At 38.3% G+C, this 25,926-nt stretch overlaps 1 protein-coding gene across 5 annotated transcripts in view; it reads right to left on the bottom strand.

Annotated features, from left to right (window-relative positions):
• Nol4 (nucleolar protein 4) overlaps window positions 1-25,926 on the bottom strand; it is a 345,385-nt gene that overhangs the window by 129,264 nt on the left and 190,195 nt on the right. For all 5 annotated transcript variants that reach the window (XM_060377625.1, XM_060377621.1, XM_060377622.1 and 2 more), the window contains one exon: window positions 5,248-5,531. In XM_060377625.1, coding sequence (XP_060233608.1) covers window positions 5,248-5,531 — 284 coding nt within the window. The remainder of the gene's footprint in view (window positions 1-5,247; window positions 5,532-25,926) is intronic.

The raw sequence follows: 25,926 nt of genomic DNA, 5'->3' as shown, positions 1-25,926 counted from the left end.
TGGTAGTGTAATTACCTAATGTTTCACAGAAGTGATGGAAAGTTCCATGAGAATCCGTAAGGTAATGCTGATGGAACAAAGTTTGGAAGAAAAGTCTCTTGATAAATGTTAGGGTGAAATAATGCTGATCCAAAACTAGAAAACCTAGAATGTCCATTCAGAATATGGATTCTGAATGCAGGAAAATATTTTCAGACAAAACCAACAACATGCAGATGGGTATATACAATCATACACCCCAGAGACACATATGTACAACACCACACACACATATATAAACACACAAACAAAACATACCTAGCCTACAGAGCTCACACTCTACAAACAGAAAAAGAAAAATTAAGAGCTCATTTTTATTATGTTTTACATTCCCATGGCTGTTTATTTGAGTGCATCTTTCATTTCACTTCTAATAACTTGCTGTGATATCTCTGTAGCTTTGTTTCTCCTTGCACTTAGTTCCCAGCTCACTCATACACCATAATGTTGCCAGAATAATTTTCATAAACCTCAAAGTTCACAGCATCTTTATCATACTTAACTTAGCAAACAGTACCCAAAGTCTTAAAATGCCCTAAAGCCTTGATTAAGGGACTCTAGTCATTCTATGTTCCCCAAAAATCTTTAAGCCAGGCATGCAAGCTCATGGATATATGTTCAAAAATAGGCTTAACCCTCTGCTTATCCATCCTCATCATCATCATTAATCTTTGTATACATGAAGATAGGTTTATTGATCTATATATAATACCATTCTCTACTCATCTCTGGAACCATTTTCTGTAAATGTTGTTTTTATTCTCTCAGAAGAGGGAATGAGAGACATCCCCAAGCCTTTCTATCTCTTTTTTAACTTTCATTAGCTGGTTCAATTCAGCAGTTTTGGTCCAAACTCCTCTCTAAGCTGACTGATTCAAACTGGCTTCTCTTGGATTCAGTCTGAATTGCTCTGCCTGACCTCAGACTAAGTCTGGCAATATATTTTAATCCTCTGGCTCCTTCTCATTCTCTGGCTTATCCCATCTTCACCCATGTCTAGCTTGTTCTCTCTGCAACCTGTCTCTGTAAAATTGTCTTGATAAAACACTCTCCTAATTTCTCCCTGCATTGCTTTTAAGTACACACTTTTCTTTCCTGTTTTTATGAGAGTTGGGTGTATTCTATGTCTGACTTATTCTGTGAATTTTTTCTCTGATTTGTCACTGCCTCTCAATCAGGTGTCACTTTCAAACATAGCTGCCTCCTATAAACTAAACTTATCTTCATTGCTTAGATTGAAGGTGGGTACTAAGAGCGTTTCTGCATACTGGACAGATCTTAGTGTAATCATAATGAATTCCAGATGGATCACAAAGACTTGAAAAGGTCTTTGGATGTGATCTCTTGCCAGAGCAGCCATGTTGCTGGATTAAAATTTCTCTACAAATTTCTCTGTAGAATCTTTGTTAAGATTCACCTCTGTCCCTTGGGCATTATCTCATTCCATGCCATTCATTTTCCTATTCTATCACCTAGAAGAGTGAGCATGTGTTCTTTTCTGCTGGGTTGTGAGCTGAAGCTAGCCTTCTATGTTCACGTGTGTTTTGTTTTCTATAGTAATACTTCAGAGACAGATTTTTTCAACAAGTATTTAGGAAATAAATAGTATGTACACAATTTATCCTGCATTCCCTCTCTCTTCTTTCTCTTCCTTCTTCTTCTTTTCTTCTTCTTTTTCTTCTTCTTCTTCAAGAATGAAAAGGTCTTCTTGAAATGTTGTAAAGTCATCCCCAGCTCAGAATGGACAGTGCTCCTGAGAGCAATAATCTTCCTTTCTCTGAATTAAGGGCCATTCACAGTGTCTAGCAAGAGACTAAAAATCCTACAATTTCTTCTTTCCTTCAAGCAGCAAGTCCTGAGATTACCCCAATACCAATAGTTTTTCCTAATTTGGGCTCTTATTGTTTTAACATGGGAATTTATATTTATTTGTTTTTGTAATAGGAAACCTTTCGAGGGCCTGAGAGCACTTAAGACCACTTCCTGTTCTTGAGGAGGAAATAATTTGGTTCTCAGCAACTCAGAAGGATCTGTGATTTTAGTTCTAGGAGATTCAATACTCTTTTCTGGCTTTCATGAGTACTGCATGGGCATATTTCATGTATATACTTGCTGACATTTATACATACACATATAAATAAATCATCAAAAGGGACCATTTCCACCTTGTCATCTTTTATATCTATACATTAAAGGTTTTACAGAGAAGTATGGAAATTCTGGGAGTTGCTTTTGCTACTTCATCTACCCCTAAACATGTAGCAAGTATTTTAATTGTACAAATTTATACAATTTGTCTATTATAATATTTTTTTTATTTATTCATCTAGTCTATGGTCTTTTGAGTCTGGGTACTATGTAGCCCAAGCTAACCTGAACCCTATGATACTCTCTTGAGAGATTTCAGGCACGTGTCTCCATTCTGTATTTCTACATACAGATTTCAGAAAATTAAATGGCTGAGCAGTTTTACATATTTGCTACTTTCCACAAAGATGTATGTATGTGTTGACAACACCTAAAATCTATGCTTAGAAAAAAAATCAAATACCTAATTTTACTAGTACATTTTATTAGTTAATTTCTCATCTAACAATGACTAAGAAGAAAAAAAAAAGACTAAACTAAACATACTTGTAGATGTAAGAGTTGATAAACACACACCATATAAAAACAGTTTGCTTTTTAGATCTCTAAATAGCACCAAGGAAGTTGGCAAGAACAAGTGAGCCAAAAACGGAGCCAAGAAGAGGGTTGTTTCCAAGAAATGTTGGTATCATGTGTATGCACCAGCTATCGACAATGTAAGAAATACCAGAGATACAGAATTCACAGGGACTCAAAGAACCAGAACTGGATGTGATATCCTCAGAGCTTCTACTTTGAACTGAGCTTTGTTCACGTGAAGAAATGTTACATTCAGAAAATCGGTTAAAAACCTTGTTTCAAAGTGTACCAATTACTATATTTTTAATCGAGTAAACAACTAAATCACAAACATGATATTAAATAAAAAATATTTCAATATAAAAAACAACCAAACTTCTATGGCATGGATTTTACCCATGACAAATGTATTTAATAAACAAAAAATGGCAGATCATGTTTGAAAGTCATGCTGTCAAGACTACCAAGAGTGGTTTGGCCTTTCAAGACTCTCAGCTCAGTGGCTGGATCTTTGATCACCATCCCCTGAGTGTGAGGGGTGTCAGGGGGCAGGGGGCACCCTTACCAGGCCATAGAGGAAGACAGTGCAGCCAGTCCTGATGAGATCTGATAGAGCCAGATGGAAGGGGAGGAGGTTCTCCCCTATCAGCGGACTGGTGGAGGGGCATTGGAGGAGCTGAGGGAGGGTAGGACTGGGAGGGGGAAAGAGAGGGTGCTCCAGTTTGGATACAAAGTGAACAGACTCTAATAAAAGATTTTTAAAAACTCACTTTCTGTAAGACATCCTGCCTGGCATGTGGAATGAAATGCAATTTAGATATTTCAACAAAATAATGAAAGTTAAAAGCAAAAAAAAAAAAAAAAAAAAAAATCAGACACAAATATCTTAATTTGTTTAGAACATGAAGGTCCCAAAAATCCCCAAGAAGATCAAAAGCATTTTCCTAGAGCTGTAGGTAAATGACATAAATATAACATCTAATCAATTTATTTCAGGCAGTGTCAGAAAAGACAGAGAAAGCTCTACCACTGTTTATCCAGTTTGTTATACCTTTATTAGAGAAGTAAAAATGTCTTTAAAAACCTCTGTGTTGAATTGGGAAAAACTTTAACCTCACGTAGATGGTTGTAGTTCTAAACTGAAGCTGAGATACAGGCCCCCAAACTGAATAAGCTTATGGATGCCCGGAGAAACAAAATCTTAAAATTCGGACTTTTCATAATGACAAGTAAAATGCCCTATTCATAGTCATATGTTTTGTGATTATCTGGGCTTTTTGAAGGCAAAATAATGTGGAAAGAAAAAAAATGTGTTGTTTTATTCTATATGGTGTTTGCAATGCTTTAACTCATGTTAGCAAGTAGAACATCACTTGTACTGTATCATCTAACTCTGAACCAATGAAAAATATATTTGTGCATTTACCAGAGCAAACGTGGTAGCACTGTCCCTCAGGCGGTTGGGCTTATGTGTCTGATAATGTCAAGTGACTTGCCTAAGAGAAGATAAAACAGCACAGCCTCTGTAAACAGCGCCACTTTCAAAAGCAAAGGGCCTCTGTAAATTAAGACGTTAATCCAGGTTGAGACATTTTGCTTATAAGATATGTGTCAAAACCTAGGCCCACAGCTAGATGTTAAAGGACTGGATGAATCAAGGACATCAAAATGAAGATTGCCATAACATTCTCAATTCTTCCCAAGGGCTCTAACTTCAAAGAAGACAGTTTCTGATAGCCTCTGATGAAAGATGGATGTCCCCTCAGTGGCATAATTTGATGAGCCAGACTAACATGCTAACAAGATGACTGCCATTGATAGAAAACAACAACAACAACAAAACGTTTCTTTAAAATGAGCACAGCAAAATTTCTAGTGCAGATACATTCAATCTGATAAAAATTAAAATTAAAAATTTTAAGTGATGAAATTGAGAATGGAGAGGTTTCAATTGAGTTTAATATATCCAATCTAGGAATTAGAACATAAATCTGAAATAGGCTACTGATGCATTACTCCATCCTGCACGTATTCAGTCTACAAATCCTACCCTGGACAATGACAACTCAGCATTTTCTGTATATATTTGATCTACAAATTCTATCTTGGACATTGACACTTCACGGTTCTCTGGCATCCCTAAAGCCAATTAGTGACGAAGCCCCAGGTCTTCAAGCCAAACTGAAGAATTTAATTGAAACTTTACTGGCCAATCACCATCTAGAGGAAGGAGAGATTGACTCTTTCATTGTTCAAAATTGTGAACTGAGACCAAACCTTTCACAACTGTATTTGGGAAGTTCCAGGGATTGACCCATAAGTAGATTATAGAAACGAAATGCATAAAATCAAACAATTCTCAGCATCAAATAATACCCACAACTTTGAGACACATTTCACTTGGCTCTATTACCCCTGACATGATGTTTTGTGAATATCCACAATGTACGACAGCAAAATGATGAGTAATGCATTTGTGTGACCATCTTGATACTTATGACCAATGTAAAAACCATTCGGCAATCATAAGCTGAAGCTTACCTTGTTTCCATTTTCCCGCGCTTCTCGGTCCATCTTGAGATCAGAGATTAGAAGGTTCTTATACTTGTTTTTCCCATTACTGCCTTGGTCATCTATACTGTATTCTGAAGTCAGCTGTGCAGAATGGGGGCTGTCGCTCAGGTTCAGTGGCTGCTCCTCCTGCTCCAGTCCGGCTTTGCCATCACTGCTGGAGTCCCCAGTCTCCCTGCCATGTGCTCCCCCTGAAGCAATCGAGCTGTGCCCCAGAGCCTCGTTGCCATTAAAGCTCTCTGCAGCAGAGTCATCTGTTGGGAAGGAAGGTTTATAGTTTAAGTAATACACTAGATCATCTCTAACTAGTGTCAGCTTAATTCTGATAGGTGTGTGGTGTTGTGCTTCTGATTCTACTCATATATGTAATTTAACTAAGTGGTAAGCTTGGTTTGAAGCAGCAACTGTTGTTATTTAATGCAGTAAACACACTAAAGCACAAACATGATATCTTATTTTTAAAAAAGAAAATAGTCCAATATCGAAATCAATCTGAAAAAAAAAAAAAGCCAATTTAACAAAGAGAATGGGATAACTGCCAATTGTTTTGCAAAAATTTGACTCTTTCATTAAGAACATTCAGGAGGTCTGGAGAGATGGTTCAAAGCACTGGCTGCTCTTCCAGGGGTCTTGAATTCAAGAGCCACAGGGTGGCTCACAACTATTTATAATGAGATCTGTTACCCTCTTCTGGCATGCAGGTGTATATGCAGACAGAATATTGAATACATGATAGATAGATAGATAGATAGATAGATAGATAGATAGATAGATAGATAGATAGATCTTTAACCTGGGTGCTGTAGTGCACATCTGTGATCCCAGCACTCAGGAGCAGGCAGATCTCTGTGAGTTCAAAGCCAGCCCAGTCTACAAAGTGAGTCCAGAATAGCCAAGGCTACACAGAAACCTTGTCTTGAAAAATAATAATAATAAAGGGAATATTCAGACTAGAGGGCAATTCACTAACAAATAGAAGCTCCTATCCGGGTGACTGCCTTGTTACATGATTCACGAGTGTTAAGTTTTTATGAAAATATATTAAAACAATTTTTCCCCAGGCATTATACTTTAGTAACTTTTCTCTCTTGCTTGCTTTTGCTTTTATTGTTGTTGTTTGTTTTTGAAACAGGGTTTCCCACTGTAGCCCTGACTATCCTGGAATGCTCTCTGTAGACAAGGCTGGCCTGAAACTCAAAACTTTGCCTGCCTCTGTCTCCCAAGTGCTGGGCTTATCTAAGAAGAGACAGTTTAAACTTTGTGTGTAGTACTAGTGTTGACTGGAATAGCAAAAAAATATTCAGAAATGGCAAAGATTTACAAAAATAGAAAAATGGGTTAATAGGTAAAATAGGATAATATACACTACTCATATTTCCTTTTACTATTTAGGGAAATGTGGTTCATGAAGTATTTAATAGAAAATCTAGCTAGCGTGACTGATTTTATTTCATTATATAAAATAAAAATCTATAGATAAAATTTACACAAAATAATTACATTTTACTTTTCTTATGTCAAATTACCATGGACTATATAAGGCTATAGAGAACAGATCTGAGAAGCTATCTCTCCAAGGGTATTAATGAATATTACCCATAGGAATATAAATAAATAAATAAGAGGAATAGAATGCACTGTGATTCTGTGCACTTCTGGATAATGTGCAATATGCATTGTTTTGTGGAATATAATGGAATAGTTGATGTTTGTATTCAATTCCATTCATAGGAATACTGAAACTCTAAAATGGGTCCATTTATTTACTTATCCAACAGATAAATATATATATATAATACTTAGCCTATACAGACTCTGTGCTTTCAGTGAGTTCACAAATAATTAAAGGGACAGAAAAGCATAATACAGAGAAATAAAGTTGCGATCTAGGACAAGAAACAAAACTTCTGAAATTGTGGTGATTCATTTGAACTCCTAAAGATAGGGAGTATCTGCCAGATTGAAGATGTTGGGAATCCTCCCTGCAGGACAATCAGCATGAAAAAAGTCATGAACAGAAGATTATTTAGAGCAAGAGATCATGGTGAGTACCAAAAACCGAATGGGAAAAGAAGGAAGGGAACAATAGAACAGGAAATGATGCTTCTGTTAGAGGAGTGGGCACTCACTCAGAGCAAATATGAACAGTTTACACTTCTTTTGGGAGGTGACAGGGAGAAAATATGTGCTGATGTTGTTTTGCCTTATAAGATGGTATCTCTCCCCATAAATCAGGCTGGCCTCAAACTCAGCATCCTCTTCCCACCTTAGCTAGGTGACAGGTAAACACCTGACCCTGTCTTTCAAATTCTATTTTAAAGACATTACTCAGACTTCTATGAAGACCAGGGACTGAAGAAGGTAAAACGCGAGTTGAAGGATGATCAGTTAAAAGAATCAGAAACTATCAAAGTTGGCATCTCTGAAGGCCAGGACGGGCCGGGAGAGGAAGAACAGAACTGTGATGATGAGTAAGGAGACATAGAGCGTCCCAGAAGGGAATGAAAGATACTTAGTACGAATTTAAATAAAACGGTTTAAACAAAGGGTATGCACAGAGAAAATATACACAGGCACACTCAAGAGACTGCTCACAAACAGTATCATGGCGGCTTCCACAGCTGTTTGTTTGAGAAACAAAACCAACCTTTTATCAATGAAACGTGCAGTACTTTTAAACACAGAAGTAAAGGGAATGATCTATAAAAGTAATTTGGGAAAATATGTGTGCTATTGTATTCTAATTGGAGCATTTATGCTAATACACAGTGGGTTATTTGTTTTTGTTGTTATTTCATTCAAGGAAAGTCTAAAGAGAGCACAATAGATATATTTAAATATAATTATTTCATTTATAAACAGATGTGCTAACTTTTGTTCACTAGAGTCCTCTAAAAATATATTAAAGATTCCCTGTTTTGGTAAGAATGCTTTAGCAGTAGAGAATAAATAACCTAAATTAATATTACATTTTAATTCAAATCCATGCTATCATAAAGCAAATCCAAATTCTATTATAATTAACAATTAAACCTATGTTTTTTTCCCGTAATCTAAAATCATGATAAATGATTTAGTGCAGATATAAACTTATTTACACATTAGGTTAGATGAGAATTACCATTTGGAAGACTCTTTTACAGAAATAATTTAATTATAATTTCCATATAAAATATAAGAAATGTGAGAAATATTTTTAGATGGAGTAGTTCATTCCAGTTGTTACCAAGGTAACTAAACTCAATAGCTTTACATATTTGATTCCTAGGTAAATCAATGTGTTTTATAGAACAAATCAGTACATTGCACTTATTTGTATTAGATATGCTTGTATAAATTGTAATTTAAATGGTTAACAGTAACATGCTAAAGTTTAAAAAAAATCAAATTTGAAATAAATATCAAATGTTTTCACTTAAATAAATCAATGTAGAGCACTGATTTAGTATTAGAGGATAAATTAACAATGTTTTATTGTCTTGCCTCATTCAGCCACATTAGCAGATCTTATATTCTCCGGTTTAGCATTAACAACCCACATCAGTTCACTGCTCTCAAGGAGGCGTCTGCCTTCTTACCCAATGCGGTGGACTCCATCCACCTTGGCTGCTGGCGTGAGGCTAACAGGCTGCTAGCTACACTGAGAGAAGAGTCTTTCTATTTGTAGTGTGAGCTGAAGGGAGGGGCTTCCGGATCCTCGCTTCCAGGTGGATGGGTCTTCTCTCAAGGAATCGATCCGGGCACCATAGCATCTGAACCAAGACTGTATTAAGTCTGAAGGATAAACAGCGCTTGGAGCTTGGGTGAACAGGGGTGGCCAGGGAACCTAGCAACAGACGAGAATGTGGAATGTGGTGACACGACAGTGTGGAAACTGACATGGCGAGGGCGGGAAGATATTTGGATGTAATGTACCCTTAGATGGGCTCTGGTGGAGTGGTTTTAGTGTTGTGGAGACTTGCTTTTAGTTTATGTGCGCGCGGGTAAACACTTGTTAAGTATCTGACTTTTAGTTATTCTCCATAGCCCTTCATCATGCCCTTTAGGCCAGCTGCCTTGAGAAAATGAACAGTATTTAAAGCTGGGCTCTTACTTTAAGTTCCATCCTGGAATCTTACTCCTAAAATCTGGATCAGATGTTTGCACCTCTAAACAACCTTTTCTTTCTTTCTTTCTTTCTTTCTTTCTTTCTTTCTTTCTTTCTTTCTTTCTTTCTTTCTTTTTTGTTATCTTTACCCATAAATGCATTACATTTATTCACTTAGGATAAGTTGTTCTTTGATAGATCTTTGAAATATTTTTATATATCTTACTACGAAGCAAACTTTGAATCCAAGATATAAATGTGGATAATATTGTACCAAAAGTTGCCATCTTATACACAGAAGAAAAAGAAATTAGAAGTTCTTTCAAAACCTATCTGCAAAGTGAGGTCAGGCACAAGCGTCTCAGTGTCTATGCATGGCTTATGTACTCTCAGGGTCTCTGGCGAAATTGAAACACACAGGCATGACAGATGGGAACAGACCTCCCCTCTCACTTCAGAGCCTCTCTCTACAGTAGGAAACAGATTGTTCTCACTTCCATCTTTTGTCATTTTACATACAAGAATTAAAAGCCTGACTACTGAGGTCCTGTGCTCCCAAGACAGGAAAAAAAAAATATTAAATAGTTTAAAATGTTACAATCCTGGCGTTTAACAAGCTAAGGCAAGATAATGATGGGTTTGAGACCTGGCTATCAAGTGAAACCTTGTTTCAAATAAATAGATGATTAGCTTAAAAATTGTCACTTTTGTTTGCATAGCACGGTGTTCTTTGGGTTAGATACGATTTAACAATATAACCTTGAATGTGTACAGGAAAGTGAAGCCAAGGCTTGAAGTCAAAATATTCACACCAAGGACACATTTACTGTGGTAAATAATTGCAGGTATAAGAAACACTGAAAAGGTACAGAACAGTGGTTTTTAAATCATAAAATTGATTTTACTGAGAATGAGAAAACAATGCCTTCAGTTTTTAAAATATAATTTATTTATTACAATTTATTCACTTTGTATCCAAGATGTAGTCCTCCCCCCTCCCCTCCCAATTCCACCCTCCTTCCTTCCCTCCCTCATTTCCTCCCATGCCCCTTCCCCAGTCCACTGATAGTGGAGGACCTCCTCCCCTTCCATCTGATCCTAGCCTATCAGGTGTCATCAGGACTGTCTTTTATAGTCTTCCTCTGTGGCCTGTAAGGCTGCTCCCCTCTCAGGGGGAGGTAATCTAAGAGCCAGCCACTGAGTTCATGTCAGAGACAGCCCCTGCTCTGAGCCCATTTGGAGACTGAGCTGTCATGGGCTACACCTGTGTATAGGGGGTCCAGGTTATCCCCATGCATGGTCCTTGATTGCAATATCAGTCTCAGAAAAGACACCTAGGCCCAGATATTTTGGTTCTGTTGTTTTCCTTGTGGAGCTACAGACCCTGCCAGGTCTTTCTATCTCCCCTTCTTTCATAGCATTCCTTGCAGTCTGCCCAAAGTTTGGCTATGTGTGTCAGCATCTGCTTTAATGCCCTGCTGGGTGGAGTCTTTCAGAGGCCCTCTGTGGTAGGCTCCTGTGTGTAGTGCCTTATTTTCACCTTCTTATGATGACCATCTCATCTGCCTTTCTGAATGAAAATTGAGCATATTACCCAGGGTCCTCCTTCTTAATTAGCTTTAGTTGTACAGAGTTTAGTATAATTATCCTATATTATTTGTCTAATATTCACGTATAAGTGAATATATACCATGTGTGTCTTTCTGCTTCTGGGATAGCTCACTTGGATGATCTTTTCTAGTTCCCACCATTTGCCTACAAATTTCATGATTTCTTTGTATTTAATAGCTGAGTAGTGTTCCACTGTGTAACTGTACCACAATTTCTGTATCCATTCCTCATTTGAGGGACATCTAGGTTGCTTCCAGATTCTGGCTATTACGAATAAAGGTGGTACAAACATGGTTGAGCAAATGTCCTTGTTGTGTACTTGAGCATCTTTCGGATATATGCCTAGGAGTGGTATAACTGAATCTTGAGGTAGCACTATTCCTAATTATATTAGAAAGCAACAAATTGATTTCCAAAGTGGTTGTACAAGTGTACATTCCCACCAGCAATGGAGGAGGGTTCCCATTTCCCCACATCCTATCTAGCAGGTGTTGTCACTTGAGTGTTTGATCTTAGCCCTTCTGATGGGTGTAAGGTGCAATCTCAGGGTCATTTTGATTTGCATTTCCCTGATGAGTTTTTTTTTTTCCTAAAGTAATACTGCAGAAGGTAATCTTGCCTTGTTGCTTTCGTTTGGTAGTCCTTAATTCATTCTAAACATTAGATTTAATTTAGGAAGGTAATATAGAAAATGCATAGATACAAGGTAGCTCCTTCCAGACATATAGCTAAAATTCAACACAATGATCAGTCTATGAAGCTAATTTTTATGTATCAACAAAAGCAATCTTGATTATTTACTTAGTATTATGTGTGGCTCAGGGGGCATGAGCACGGGCTGGTTTTGTTTTGTTTTGTTTTGTTTTGTTTGTTTGTTTGTTTGTTTTAGAGCACCTACATGGTGGCTCATAAACTTCTGCAACTTCACTTCAGGGTAGCTGACTCCCTTCCTCCAGCTCCTGTAGGCTCTGCATGCGTGTAGTGCCTATGCGTATCTACAGACAAACACTCATACACAAAGTAAAGTAGACACTAAAAATAAACAGACTTCCGTTAAACACTTAGACTGGACAACCTATTCCATTGGGCATGGTAAATCAAAAGACAAATCATATAAAACTTTGTAGGCTAAAGCAAAACTAGCAACTTATGAGCAAAACAGTAACCAGTTTCTGTTTAATTTCACCTTAAATGAGAGTTTCATTTAAGGTAAAATTAATATAGAAGCATCTCCAGATAAGGGAAAAATCCCATATATCCCAGCATTTCCATATTCCATAACATGGAAGTGATGGTTACAATTATTTAGGAGCAATTTAAGTCAGGTAAAATGAGCACCATGACACCAAGGTGTCAGGGAGGGCTTCGTTCAGGAGGGAGAGTTTGAAGGACAAAAGATACATGCTTATACGTAACGTTATTGGTTGAAGCTAATGCTGTTTAGATGTCTCACAAGCAGCTCCAGAGGCAGGCGAAGAGCTAAGTGATACAACACGGGTGTGGATCTCAGAGAACAGTGAGTGCTTTGCCCTGGATTCTTGTTCCTTTGATAATTTAGTAATTCTCCAAAGGAAGGAACTTGAAGAAATTCATTGGTGACATTGGTCTAGCCTCAGGAGAGGCCATTTATATCTGTGAGACCTCTAAGTCACTATCAAATGACCCATGACAAAACTACTCCACGACTCTAAGATGATTCTGTCTTGTAAATGAACATGAATTTCAGTGGCTTATTGTCTTATCTGCAAAATACTATTTTGAAGTTTACCAGTCAGTTTGTTTGTTATTTCACAGACTTGAGTATCTGATGGAGTTTGGTGTGTATACCATTTCAATGTTTTCAATTTGACATGATAATAATTGTCATGTGTATGTGAGTACATGTGCATGGTATGGCCTCGATCTGTCCACAGACTCTAGAACAAGTGTTCTTGAGGTAGTTAACCTATTTGTCTTAAATTGTACCTAAATAATTATTACCATTGCTGGTTTTCAAGTCCTTTTCCCCCACACATCAGTGGGAGTTAATTTACTTCCCATTTTTGCAAGGCTTTTCTAACTTTGGTTTTCAAAATGTGTGTTATTAACCAACGGAGTTTAAAGTTTCATGAGATAAGCATTTTACAACTTTTCTCTTTATTTTTATGTCTGTGTTTATATGGTTCATGTGTGTGTGTGTGTGTGTGTGTGTGTGTGTGTGTGCATATGTATGTGATGCATGCGTGCATATGCATGTTTTTGCCCGTGATTTTTATAGAGGCCTTAGAGCTCCTGGGAACCAACCTGATGTGATTCCACCTTACTGATAGAGACACCATTTCTCAGTCAAACCTAGGGTTCCTCTACATGCCTAGTATGGCTAGACCTGACTCCACATTCTGAGGCTGATATGATAGGATTACCAGCACTTACTCACACTCTGAGGCTCTAAACTTAGGTCCTCATGCTTGCGTGGTGAACACTTTAGCCACTGAGCCATTTCAGCAGACCCTGGGCATTATACACCTTATATGTTGAAGGGCTCAATTACACCAGAGCATGGCAAACATAAGTCTGGCAGGCCTTGTCCCTTCAGTCTCATTCCCTCTGCTTTGCCAGAAAAAAACATTAGACTACATCCCTAAAGCTAGTCACCAAGGTTTATTCCCTTATTTGGCTACTTCCTCCTCCTGAGGCTCACTACCAAGGTCCTGCTAGCATAGTATTGAAGTCCAGCAATCAAAAGCCCCCTTCCGGCTCTCCTAATTAACATGCCCAATCAAAACAAACCAACTCATCCTAACAGGCGGTTTCTCCTTTTCCCTTTATAAATTGTCATTTGCCTATGAGACTCATCCCTTGTCCCTCTGGGGAAAATATATCTTCCCCTATCCCTTGTTCCTTTTCCCTTCTCCCTAGTTCTCTGCCTCCTATCTTTAGTTCTTATTCTCTGCTCTTTGTACATCTGGGGCAAATAAGTCTTTTTTTGCTCAGAACATGGTCTTGGTGTGCCCTGTGCAGACTCCAGTCCTTGATATGTCTTTGTAGTCCTCTTCAGAACCCTGTCCAGTTTTTTGACACAAAACTAATATCAGAGATACAGAGAAAGACTGAAAATCAGATTCAGATAAATAGGTTAAACAACACCATAGGTAAGAAAATGCAACAATGCAAGTGTGGCTGGCATTCATGCACCTGAGAAGGTATTTGCTATGAGAAATTAAGACTAAGGCAACACAGTAGCCTCCAATATTTATCTAAGATGGACGTATGGTTATTATTGCTCAGCAGCCAGTGTATTCAAAGAGAGCTGATAGAGAACTGCCTGAGGGATACATATCTGCAAACATATTAAGTGGACAACAGAAACAAGATATTACTGTGTATAGGGCTCAAATGGTCACTCTATTAGCAGAGCATTTCACAGTTTCAACGAGAAATGGTTCAGGTCTTTAACATTAACTTTTACACACTGATAACTAAGTTACACAAACAAACAGATTTAGAGTAAGTTATATTGAAAAGATATATTTTAATTGAGGCTAAACTTAATGTGATCCAAAAGGATCACATTAGTGTCCTATTTTGACACTTAGCCCAGCAACAAATTAAGATTTTTTTCTGTCAATAATAAATCAGAAAGTGTTTTATTGTCAAGAACAACAACAAAACAAACAAACAAACAAACAAAAAACAGAAAATACCACAAAAGACTAAGCTGTACTAAGTATATGTATGAAACAAATGTTCTTGGCTGGATTATAATCTTGGCTTGCTTCTCTTTGATCCTCATAACTCAGTACCACCTGTGAGGCTATCTACCACACAGAATCTCCTGGGCATGTCATGGGATGGTGACTACATTAAACAGAGAAGGCTATCTGGATCAAACATGGGTTCTGTATGGAACCTGGGGTGATCCTCCAGAGAAGACAAAGAGCAAAACATGTTAGAGGGTGTGTCTACAGAAGAGATAGCTGCTATACACCTGAAGTACCCCTTGTTCTGCTCTGTAGAAAGGAAGATGGTATCAAGACTATTCTTGTTGGCAAAGAGAATACCTCGCCTAAGATTTAACACCAGCAACAGCTTAATGTCTGCAAGAAGGAATTAAATTACAGAACATTCAGTGAAGTTTGCTCATTATCAGTACAACCCATGGTTGTTCCAAACCTGTGGTTTGGAACCAGATGTAAAACTTTGGGTTACAAACTTTATCTGGATATCTTTGATTACTGTCAAATGTTTCACTCTTATCCCTAGGTTTCACCCATATTGGTGTACATACATTAGGTACTACACAAATCAATTAGTCCATCAATTGTATATTTCTATTGTTAATGTGCTAAAAAATAAATCACCTCACTTCAGGACAATGAGTCTTCTCTGTTCAACCACTGAATACAATAGTTGGAAATAACTTATACCTTTAGTTTTATCTGGAAAAATGAATGTGTAGGTGGCTTATGTGAAATCCTTGTTAAAAGCGTCTTTGGGTATATGAGAATGGGTAGTAATATGTGATGTTATGGTATCACATGTTGGATAACAGCCATAAGTCAGGTGTATAAATGAGCTGCCAGGGTGTTTTTCCCTCCTAATTGAGATGCCTTTAAAAGCATCGGCATTTCCACCTTGGAAGAATGGGAAGCTGTGAAACAAAGAAAATGTATAATAGGGACAAGGGATTTTCTAACACCTAGAAAGAATGAAAAGTGTTGCCACTGAACTTTCATTGTTTTTCTAGTTAACATCCTTATATATTAGTGAGTGATCATTTCTTTTTTCATGGATTCTGTAGAAATGCTGCAATAGATTATCAACTTCTGTGTTTGTTTTGCTTTATATGGTGAAACAGTTGTTCTTTCTCCCACTGCCACCCAAGAAAAAGGCAACTTTAAAATTTTAAAGTTTATTTTACTAGAGTGAAATATTTCTCTTGCTTTGGAGAAAATCTTATGTCTCACTTAGCTTCAGATGTCAACATGACACAGTTCAGAGTAATCTGAAGCAGAGTCTCTACAAAAATATTACCTTGATCAGATTGGCTATGAACATGTTTGTGGTGTGTTTTCTTGATTGTTAATTGATATAAGAGGGCCTGGTCCACTGTAGGTAGTGCCATCCGAATCCATGAGGTCCTGGGCTAAATAAGAAAGCTAGCTGAGCAGAAGCAAGAAAGTGAGGAGCCAATGACCAACATTTCTCCCTGGCTTCTTCTCCATTTCCTGCTTGAGCTCTTGTCCTGAATTCCCTTAATGATAGACTGTGACCTGGAGATGTGAGCTGAAATAAATCCTTTCCTCACAAGACTTTTTTGGTGCAACAGAAAGCAAATTAGGACAACTAATTTGACATAAAAAAATATGGTGGTATGAGAAATTTCCTTCCCATGAACACCATGACTCACTAAAAATATACATAAGTCCACTAAAAATCTAGCAGTCACTTGAGGATGACCACAGAGACAACCCCATCAAAGCCAGTAAGAATATCTAAGAAAACAGAACAGATACATGACGTGAATGTTGATGTGACGCCAAACTACATAACAGAATAAAGTCAAAACACCAGAGGGTGTTGTAGCCGATGAGACAGCACATCCAGAGGCCATGGGTGGGATATAATTGAATAGCACATTTGAAAAGTTTAATATGCTTCTCTTACCATCAAGGTATAGGGAAAAGCAAAGATCAGAAGTTATAGAGATTCCATTTTTATTCAACTTCTGAAGAAGCATCCGATTGATATGTTTACTGTTTTGAAGTCATCAGATTGTTGAGTAATTGTCTCTGTCTTGGAAGCATTCAAGTGTGACTACTGGGAAGAAAGCTCTTTTATCTACTTCAGCCCATTTCGATAGGCATAAGGCAGATAGATATACAATAACTATAGATGTAGACTGCCACAGGAACTCATACCACACTGGGAGTGTCCATAGGAGACCTGGCCTATGACATTTTATATCCTTACACATGTTTCTAAACTCGTTTTCATAAACAGGACCTTTGGACCTCCCAGCAGTAGAAATATTGACAAGAGGCGTTTTAATATTTTTAAAGCTTAGTTCTTTTACCTAGGTAGATTTCTAGCGACCATCTAGACTTAACCCAACTATTCTTCTGCGACCCACAACATAACTAGCTTCTACTCATCTGCTCTTGTGCTTATCTATTTCCTCTCTTGTCTGTTTCCAAAACTCCTCCCTTTGTTTTCCTCTCCCAGCATGCCTCTAGCTCTCTCTTGGAAGTTCCGTCCTCTACTTCCTGCCCAGCTATTGTCCAACAGATCTTTATTACAAGCAATAGGTAAGTGAGGAAGGACAAATATTTACAAAATATGAGCCCGGTGATGGGCCATAGAAATAACAATGCCAAGAGCCACGTAGTACTTAGCTTTCTGACTGTTTAGCAACCAAGCACTGAATATACAAAGTCACACCTTCACACAATGTTTCCCATCATACATTAGATTCCATACTCCTATAGTCCTCAAATCTACTGTTCCTCACCCTAATTTCCAGAGCCTGCAAATACCATCAAACATTACTCCCTTAAGCTGTGTTATGTGCTACAGCTGATCTCAGATAGGGAGGTTATCTAAATGACCTGGCTAATCAATCCTGTGAGCCCTTAGAATCACAGAGGTATTCCAGGAACAAAAGGGGGGAAGGGTATCCATGTGTAACCCAAACACTTGGAAGGCCTAGCCTGCATAAGGAGACAATGATTAAAACACAAAACCAGCGAACAAACCCCAGTTACATTAACATAGAACTGTCCTCTGACTAGTACAGAGAAGCAAAACGATCTAAAGCACCACATGGATGGCCTGAAAATGAAGACGACCACGCTCCATCCAAACAATTTCAAGGTAACCTAAGGCACTGGCAAACATCCCACTGAGGGGCAGCAGAGCCTTAGGTTACCCTGACATTGTTTGGATAAACTCAGAATTGGATTATTTCCCGAACCATCCTCACTGCCGGTTAACCAAGCTGCGACTGTGTTATCCACCTTGTGGTGTAGATCCAGTGGAGTCTGCTGGAAACCCTCAACAATAGAACTCTGAGATATGGGTATTGCTTCAGGCTGTCATGTCTGTGATGAATTTTATTTAGTAAATTGATGTATGTAAACACATTTACAAGTTATATGTTTTGTTTGAGTAATAACAGAATTCAGATATGACAGAGTATATATAGGTATAAATGCCCTCAATCTTTAGTTTCTGAAGACGTTCTGGGGATGATTGCTTAAAATACATTTATACACTAATCATTTCTAACCCAACAGAAACCAGAACACCAGGCTTTGGCTTACGGTGTATCAGTTGGGATGAGAATTACCAGTGTGCCTGTATATGCATGTGTGTGTTGTGAGTAGGTAATATATATGCATGTTAGTGTTCATGTATGCACACCCATACAAGCACATATGAAGAAGGCCAGAGTAGGGCATTGGGGAGTCTTCCTCAATTGCATTTCACCTTGTGTTGCTACTACTCATGGAACTGGAGGCTTGCTGTTTCCGCTACGCTGCGGGCCAGTGAGCTCCAGGAACCTGCCTCTATTTCCACCCTGTTGCTGACGTTGCAGATACATGCAGCCTGGCCTGAAGCTTTAATTTGGATCTTCATGCTTGCATAGCAAGCCATGATGCCCATTTGGTCAGCTCTTCAGCCCTAAAAGTATTTCTTATGCAAGAGGTTAAGGGCCAAATGAGAGAAATCGTTATCATCTATACTTAGCAATTGGCTGGTTGAGAGCATAATCACAGGGAGTGAATGGTGCGTAGCAGGAGAGCCCAGAAAGCAAGGTTCAAAAAGATTGAACCCGAAGATAGTTTAATCCCATCTACTTACTTCTGGGGACTTTTCAAAAGAAAGGCTCAACATCATTGTTCTCCTCACTTATCAAAACTAATAGGGAAAAGTACATCTAGCCACAGGAGACTTACTTTGTAAAAAACATGTGAAAGGATATTTTTCAAAAAGAGCAATTTAATGTGAAAAGGCAAAAGCTCACATCAGTGAAGACATCCTTTACAGGAGGAGGGACCAGCAAGCACATTAGTTCTGATGAAGCAGGGCTGTGTGCCGTCACGGGTGCCCTGGGATTTTGCTCACACAGTGAGGGGACTATCATCCTATCACTCTGAAGAGAATTATCTAATCTTCAAACTCTGTCGTCTGAAACCCTCAAGGTCCCTTTCAGCTCCTGACAGAAAACCCCCAAGCTATCTATGTGTACACAGGCTCTCTGCAAGTCATTTCACAGAGGACTAGATTGATGGGTAGATCAATAGATTATCCTTTGACTGAAATTCCATCATAGAAAAACATTACTTCTACTATGTGCCTGTAATTTAAACCTTTTATCTCTAATTGTAGAAAAAAACAAAAGGTACTTTTCTAGGTATTTCCTGCCTTGAGAAATCAGGCAGAGAAATGTGCTGTATTTGGGGAATGTATACAGAGATAGAGACACACACACTCACACACACACGGGGGCGGGGATTTCATAGTCTAAGATCCAGTTTACGGATGGAAGATAAGGGTTTAGAGGGCACAGCCCTTACGCTTTCTCCTAAGCCCTTCAACCACAGCTTGAGAAGTTCTCTTTAAGTGTGTTGTGTCAGGACAATGCGTTGAGGACACTGGGGTTCTCTTCTCCAGCATTCTGGGAAACCTGGGCCACCAGCCTTTATCTTATCTTATCTATCTATCATCTATCTATCTATCTATCTATCCATCTATCTATCTATCGAAGAAATTCTAAAACAAGTACCTCAAAGAGTATTCATGTATTCTCCTTGATCTTCCATACTCGTCACGGGTTGTAGTTTAACCCATCAGTTCCTCTTCCATACTTTGAAAATGTCATTTCCTAGGTGTGTTGCCTATTGACTTTTAACATAGTTCAGAAAATTAAACAAACAAACAAACAAAAAACCAAAAACATGATGATAGAACAAAGAGAAAAATGCATGGACATCCCCTCACATACGTGAACCTTCCTGTAAAATCATCCCTCGATTTTTAGGACACTCTCACAAAAGGGGCTTGGGAGATGCTCAGTGGGAACCTCACGTAGATTCCCCGGAATCCCACAAAGGCAGCAACATGGCATGCATCTGTCATCCGAGTGTCTCAACAGTTTGATGGGTGGTAGGTATAGGAGAGTTCCCAGAAGCCTCTGGGACAGCTAACCTGTGTACACAGTGCAGAGAACTAAAGAGGCCCTGTCTAAAGAGTGAGTACCAACGCAACGTGTCCCATGACCTCCACAGCGCATGTGCCGCATGCGCCCCTGCAGCCAACAACCCATCCCTCCCCACGCACAGACTTACGTATGAAAACGCTTTGTGGGTGATGATTGAGAATAACTCACTCAGAGTTGTAAAACATAGCACCGGGATTGTAATATTTGGTTCAAATTTAAATTATTTCCCGCCACAATGTATCTTTTCCACATGACCAACAGAATGCATATACCGATCCATTTGCAATAGTAAATATGCCAACTAAATGAAACAAGAAAATGATTCAGTTTATTTCAGATAGAATCCATTTGAGCAACTGTTGCTGTTTAACCGTAGATCAAACCGTGCTGTAATTGACTCCAGGCCGTAGCAAACACTTTCCTCACTCTGATATTGAATGATATCTTTTAGGCAGAGCAAAGGTCTAAATATAGTCCTAGCTTGCCTACAGTTTTACCCTTAAAAATGGACTTTAATCAATTGTATGCTTGAAACTCTCTCGCTCACTGTGTGTGTTTGTGAGTGTGCATGTGTGTTCATATGCGTGTTCACATTTGTGAAGGCTTGAGGTTGACACTGGGAATCTTCTCTGATATTTTATTTATTGAGATAGGTTCTCTAGTTGATCCTAGAACTCACTCATTCAGGTAGTCTAGCTTGGCCAGGATTGGTAGGGGTAGGGGCGCTATCCCATCCTCCTGCCAGGCCTGCATGGATTTACACAGGTTTGTGGGGTTTGAACCCTGGACTTCATCCTTGCACAGCAAGTGCTTTCTTCACTAGAACAACTGAATTCATTTTGAGGAAGATACAAGAGGAGCAAGGAGTACAGTGGAGCAACAGACACAATGCTTACCTCACAGGTAGAATGAGCTAAATTCTAAATACAACACTCAATGGGCAGGTGAGAGAAAAGAAACAGACAGGATGAAGAAAGCTATGGAGATGTGGACTCTGCCATTCTCTCTCCCTGCTCTTCTTTTGTGGCCTGTATTTACACTCCAGCACACCACAGGCTACTAGCTTTTTAAAAATACATTCTAAAAGCATGAAGTACAAAGAAAGGACTGTATCCAAGCACACAGTCTTATTATTAAATTCTAAAGATACTTAAATGCTGGATTACAAGAACTGTGCTGGTTTGGCATGGACAAGTAGCTTAGCTCTGAAAACTAGTACTGTCCACTAGCTTCTTGACAGCATGATCTAGAAGTCTCTGGAATCCCATGAAATGTCTAAACAATGTAGGCATGGGAAAATTAGAAGTTCAGTGATACATTTTGTATTGTGGCTTTATGGGACTTACTAATGATAGATACATTTCTCCGTTGAAATTGCAACAGAATAGTGTGTCTCAGTTCTCAACACCCATGCCACTGCTTTTCCCACTGGACTTGGTGGTACAGATTTTCTGCAGTTGCATCAGACATGCAGCATTAATTAGCAAGATGAAAAGCACTTTGGTTTTCACTTTGGGCTAGCAGACTACAGTGAGTCCCTAATTTACACATTTCAGCTCGGCAAACACTTGCCAACCAATATGTTAAGAGTGACTTTTAATTTGGCAGAGACTCTGTTTCTATATATGTTCTGCATATGTGTTCACTGCCACTTGTATTATTGTACAGCTATGTCATCATCACAGTTATTGAAGTAATGTATTATTAATTACAAGTACATAGTATTATACATACATTTATTTTCCATTTATATAACTGGAGAGTGATGTTATTGCTTTAGTTTTAATTAAAGTTTCTATAAAGAACTGTGTGGTCAATCCTAGCCTCTTCAAAATGTTAGGTTGTTGAAGTGACTGACCGCATTGAAATAAGGATAATGGCTGTAATGATAACTCATTGTGTTAAGCACTTGTCACACAAGCCTGATGACCTGAGTTCAATATCCAGACCCCACATTGAGAAGGAAAGAATATAACAATTCCACAAAGTGAAACTGGCCTCTACATATGTGTGAGAGCACCCAGTCACACACAACGCACTTACAATCCACACGCGCATGCACACACACATATGCAAATAAAAACATTAACAACATCTGGAATTGTTCTTTGTATCAACAAATTCAAAATGTTGCTAAAAAATGAAGACTGTGTCCTCAAACTCTTGACGACCACAGTTCCAAATGAATATTTCTTGATCTGTCTGTCAAAGATCCATTCATTGAGCTTATCTGGAGGTGTGCCTGCTCTGTGTCAGAGCTTATCTGCTGAGAGGACACAGAACTCAGATCTGAGATCCAGAGACAATTCGCTGTCTTTAAACATCTCTGTACTTTTGGAGGAATTTTCATGACTCTTTGTTCTGAACTGGCATTCTATTAATAGCTCTTATAATTTTTACTAACTGAAATTTAAAGGAACGCCACACACAAGGCCACTTCTCAGCACACTGGAACACAGGGATGTAAAGAGCAGTGAAGAGGAGAAGCTAAGATACTGATGGACATGTGTATGCATGGACGGTCTTCTGCATCCTTCTGGTATTTATCCTGGGCAACAAAAAGTTAGTCAGTGGGATAGCGTGTTACAGTCTTATGTTTCTAATTAGGTACTGATAACAAAAAGAAGCATGTGAGATATGTCCGAGTGTCAGTGATACAACTGAAAATCCAGACTGTTCTATGATAAAATGACCCTCACAAATTTGATCTTACGTGTATTTTATATTTTAGCTAAGTGTTGAACTTTTAACCCTTCTATCACAAGAGAACTATTGAGATTTAGGAAGGTTAGACTTGGTACAGATAACATGAGATGGTGAGATCACTCAGAATACTTTATCTGATAAACAATTGCTATCTAGTACATAAAACACAAAATGAAACTATTTGCCCTTACCTAGTTCTCTGTCAACATTTCATCAGTACCTTTTTGTTTGTGATTCCTCCAGATCTAAATATTTGGTATACACGAGTTATGAGTAATATCTCATTAGCCTCACCACTGGCATTTCCCCTGAGCAGTTAAAAAATAGAATGCAAGGGCCAGAAAGATGGCTTAGCTGTGAAGAGCACCTGCTGCTCTTTGAGGGGGCTGGAGTTTAGTTCCAGAGCTCAGGCTAGAAGAGGGACCCCACAACTGACTTCCTATAACACTCACTCCAGGCAATCTTGTGTCCCCTTCTGGCCTCTGTGGGCACTTGTATTGCATATGTGCATGCACATAAATATATAAATAAATGCTTTGAAATTTAATGACTAGAAGGTAACTGAATTGTAATATTGATTGAATGTGACCTGAATTTTCATGTTGGGTTTTCCACAAATGTGGGCAAATTATTTAATCTTGGCAGTTTTGCTTTATCTAATGTGGCATGTGTTTATGTTCTCTACAAAATCTGAAATTTGGGTGAGGGAAGATTAATGGTCTTTGTTGAATAAATACCTGTGCAATTCTAAAAAAAAAAAAGAAATCCTCCTTCTCTTTACCATCTTCATGTCTCTCCTTTTCTCTTTCTCCATCTTGCCTCCCTTCATCACACACACACACACACACACACCAACACACACACACATAAGGCAAATGTTATAAAAAAAAAAGCAAAGGCTATTAGGACAATCACGGTTGACAGTCAAGAAAATAAAAAGCAAGGTTGAAATAAGAGGTTAAAATTCTAAGCTTAAGAGAAACCTTGATAGAACTTGGAAGCAGTGCTGTGAGTATCTGTAAGAGAAAAATGAACAAAAGAATGAACCTACAGTTTGGGGCCTTTCCCTCCTCAATCCTTCATGTGAAGAACAGCAAGCAAAGAAAACAATTGAGGGCAAAGAAAAGTCCCAGTGTTCAGAGAGGCACACATGTCCTTCACGGCAAGAGAATCCCTTTTTTTTTTCTTCAATTCCCCCCATGCTTAAAGCAATTTATAGAGATAAGGCACACATATAGAACATTCTTTAATTAAAGCCATGACTTCTGGGACTTTTCAATATTTTTAAATATTTTAGAGGGATTTTGAAAGCATTATGAGTGAGTTTTATTATTCTCTTCCTTATTTTTTTCTAATTAGAGTAACTATTATTGGATACATCTCTCAGTTATGGGTTGTGCTGAGTAAAGTTAATTTATTCTCCTTAAAAAAAACCCTCCTGGGTTTGTCCCACAAATCATTGTATAGTCATACTATAAATGTGGGTCATAGTTCTTAATCTATATTATCCATGGGATTTCTACCTCTACAGTAACTTCTAATTCAAAGGAAAGACAAAATCAGTCTATCACATACAAAGTACAACTCTTTAAAGGGCTTTCTGTTGCATGAAATTGTTAATATGATTGACATTTATCGTGAGCTGTGGCAGGGGCTCCCTCAGTGAGGAGTTTAATTTACAAGTACAGGGTCCTGAATTTCATCTCCAGAAACCCATGTGTGAAGAAGTCTGCCAGGTGCCATGCTGCAGACTTGTAATCCCAGTACTGGAGATTTGACAACAGCAAATTTCCTAGGAAACAACAGCCAGTCAGCCAAGCCTCCATGGCTAGTTCCAGGCCAGTGACATTTCAAATAAAAATGATGGACAACAGTTGAGGGATAACACCCAAGTGTGATCTTTGGTCTCCATGTGCATGTGCATATAGACATATAAACATATGTTACATGTACTTGTTAATGCACAAAAAATGAAAATATATTATCAGGTAGCAATAGGAAATTAGACATTAATTCAAGGAAACAATTGAACACATTTGCATGCAGCTTATGAGGTTTTGAATACCCTTTCCTGTATCAGATTTTAATTCTTCTGGCTCTCTTTAAGGTCTGATAGCAAACAATACCTCTTTACTCGAATTTTTCCAACTTTCATTTTAATTTATTTAACCAAGTCTATTATTGAGACTGAGTCAAGCTGTCTTTTCAAAAATAGCATTTTAGATTTCCAAGAATGAGACATTCTCAAGTCATTCCTCCCAATGAGATCTTATCTCTCTGCAAAGACAAAATATCTGACACCTATGATGGTATTTTATAAATCTGAGAAGACTACTCCACCAATCATTTCCACATTATGAATCTGTGTGGATTTGTATGAGTGAACAAATGTGGGAAAGCTTGTCCGTTGATCCCTACCTATCAAATGTTTAAGTAAGGCAGAGACATAGCTTGTACATCCATAGGTGCTTAACTAATCAATATCATTCACAAAAGGAACAAGAGAGGAAACTCAAAAGTACTGTTTTGTTTTGTTGTTTTTTTGTTTTTGTTTTTGTTTTTGTTTTGTCTAAGAAAAGTAATTCTAAGTGGCTACTTTCATTCATTAAGCAGAGTGCATGCACATTTCTTCATCACAATTTCCTTTAATCTCTAGGGTAATCCCATAATGCAACTATTGTCTGTACGTTTGGAATCAGAAAACTTCCTATGTTGAAGCCTTCTCAGGTGCGGGTCCCACACTCTGCTCTTTGTCAGCACATCATGATACGTTAGCCTGCAGTAAGAGTGCTTCCCATTTACAGAATATGAGAAATGGAGTGGTAGACAGGAGCCCTGGATTAACATTCTGAGAAGCATAAACTGGGAACCTAGCTCTGTCACTCACAAGCTGTGAGGTTGGTCGCAAAACCTCTGGGCCTTAAAGCCATTTCGGAAAACAGGGTCAGCTGTGATTCTTATGTCTAAAAATGCTTGCTGAGCACTGAGCATTGTCCCTATCAAAAAAAGAGGTATGATCATGGGGAGATGAGAGACTTTCATG

Source organism: Meriones unguiculatus, chromosome 2 (genome assembly GCF_030254825.1).
Source record: "Meriones unguiculatus strain TT.TT164.6M chromosome 2, Bangor_MerUng_6.1, whole genome shotgun sequence".
In the NCBI taxonomy this organism is placed as follows: domain Eukaryota; kingdom Metazoa; phylum Chordata; class Mammalia; order Rodentia; family Muridae; genus Meriones; species Meriones unguiculatus.
The sequence above is the reverse complement of the archived record's forward strand: the minus strand, read 5'-3'. Positions and strand labels throughout refer to the sequence as shown.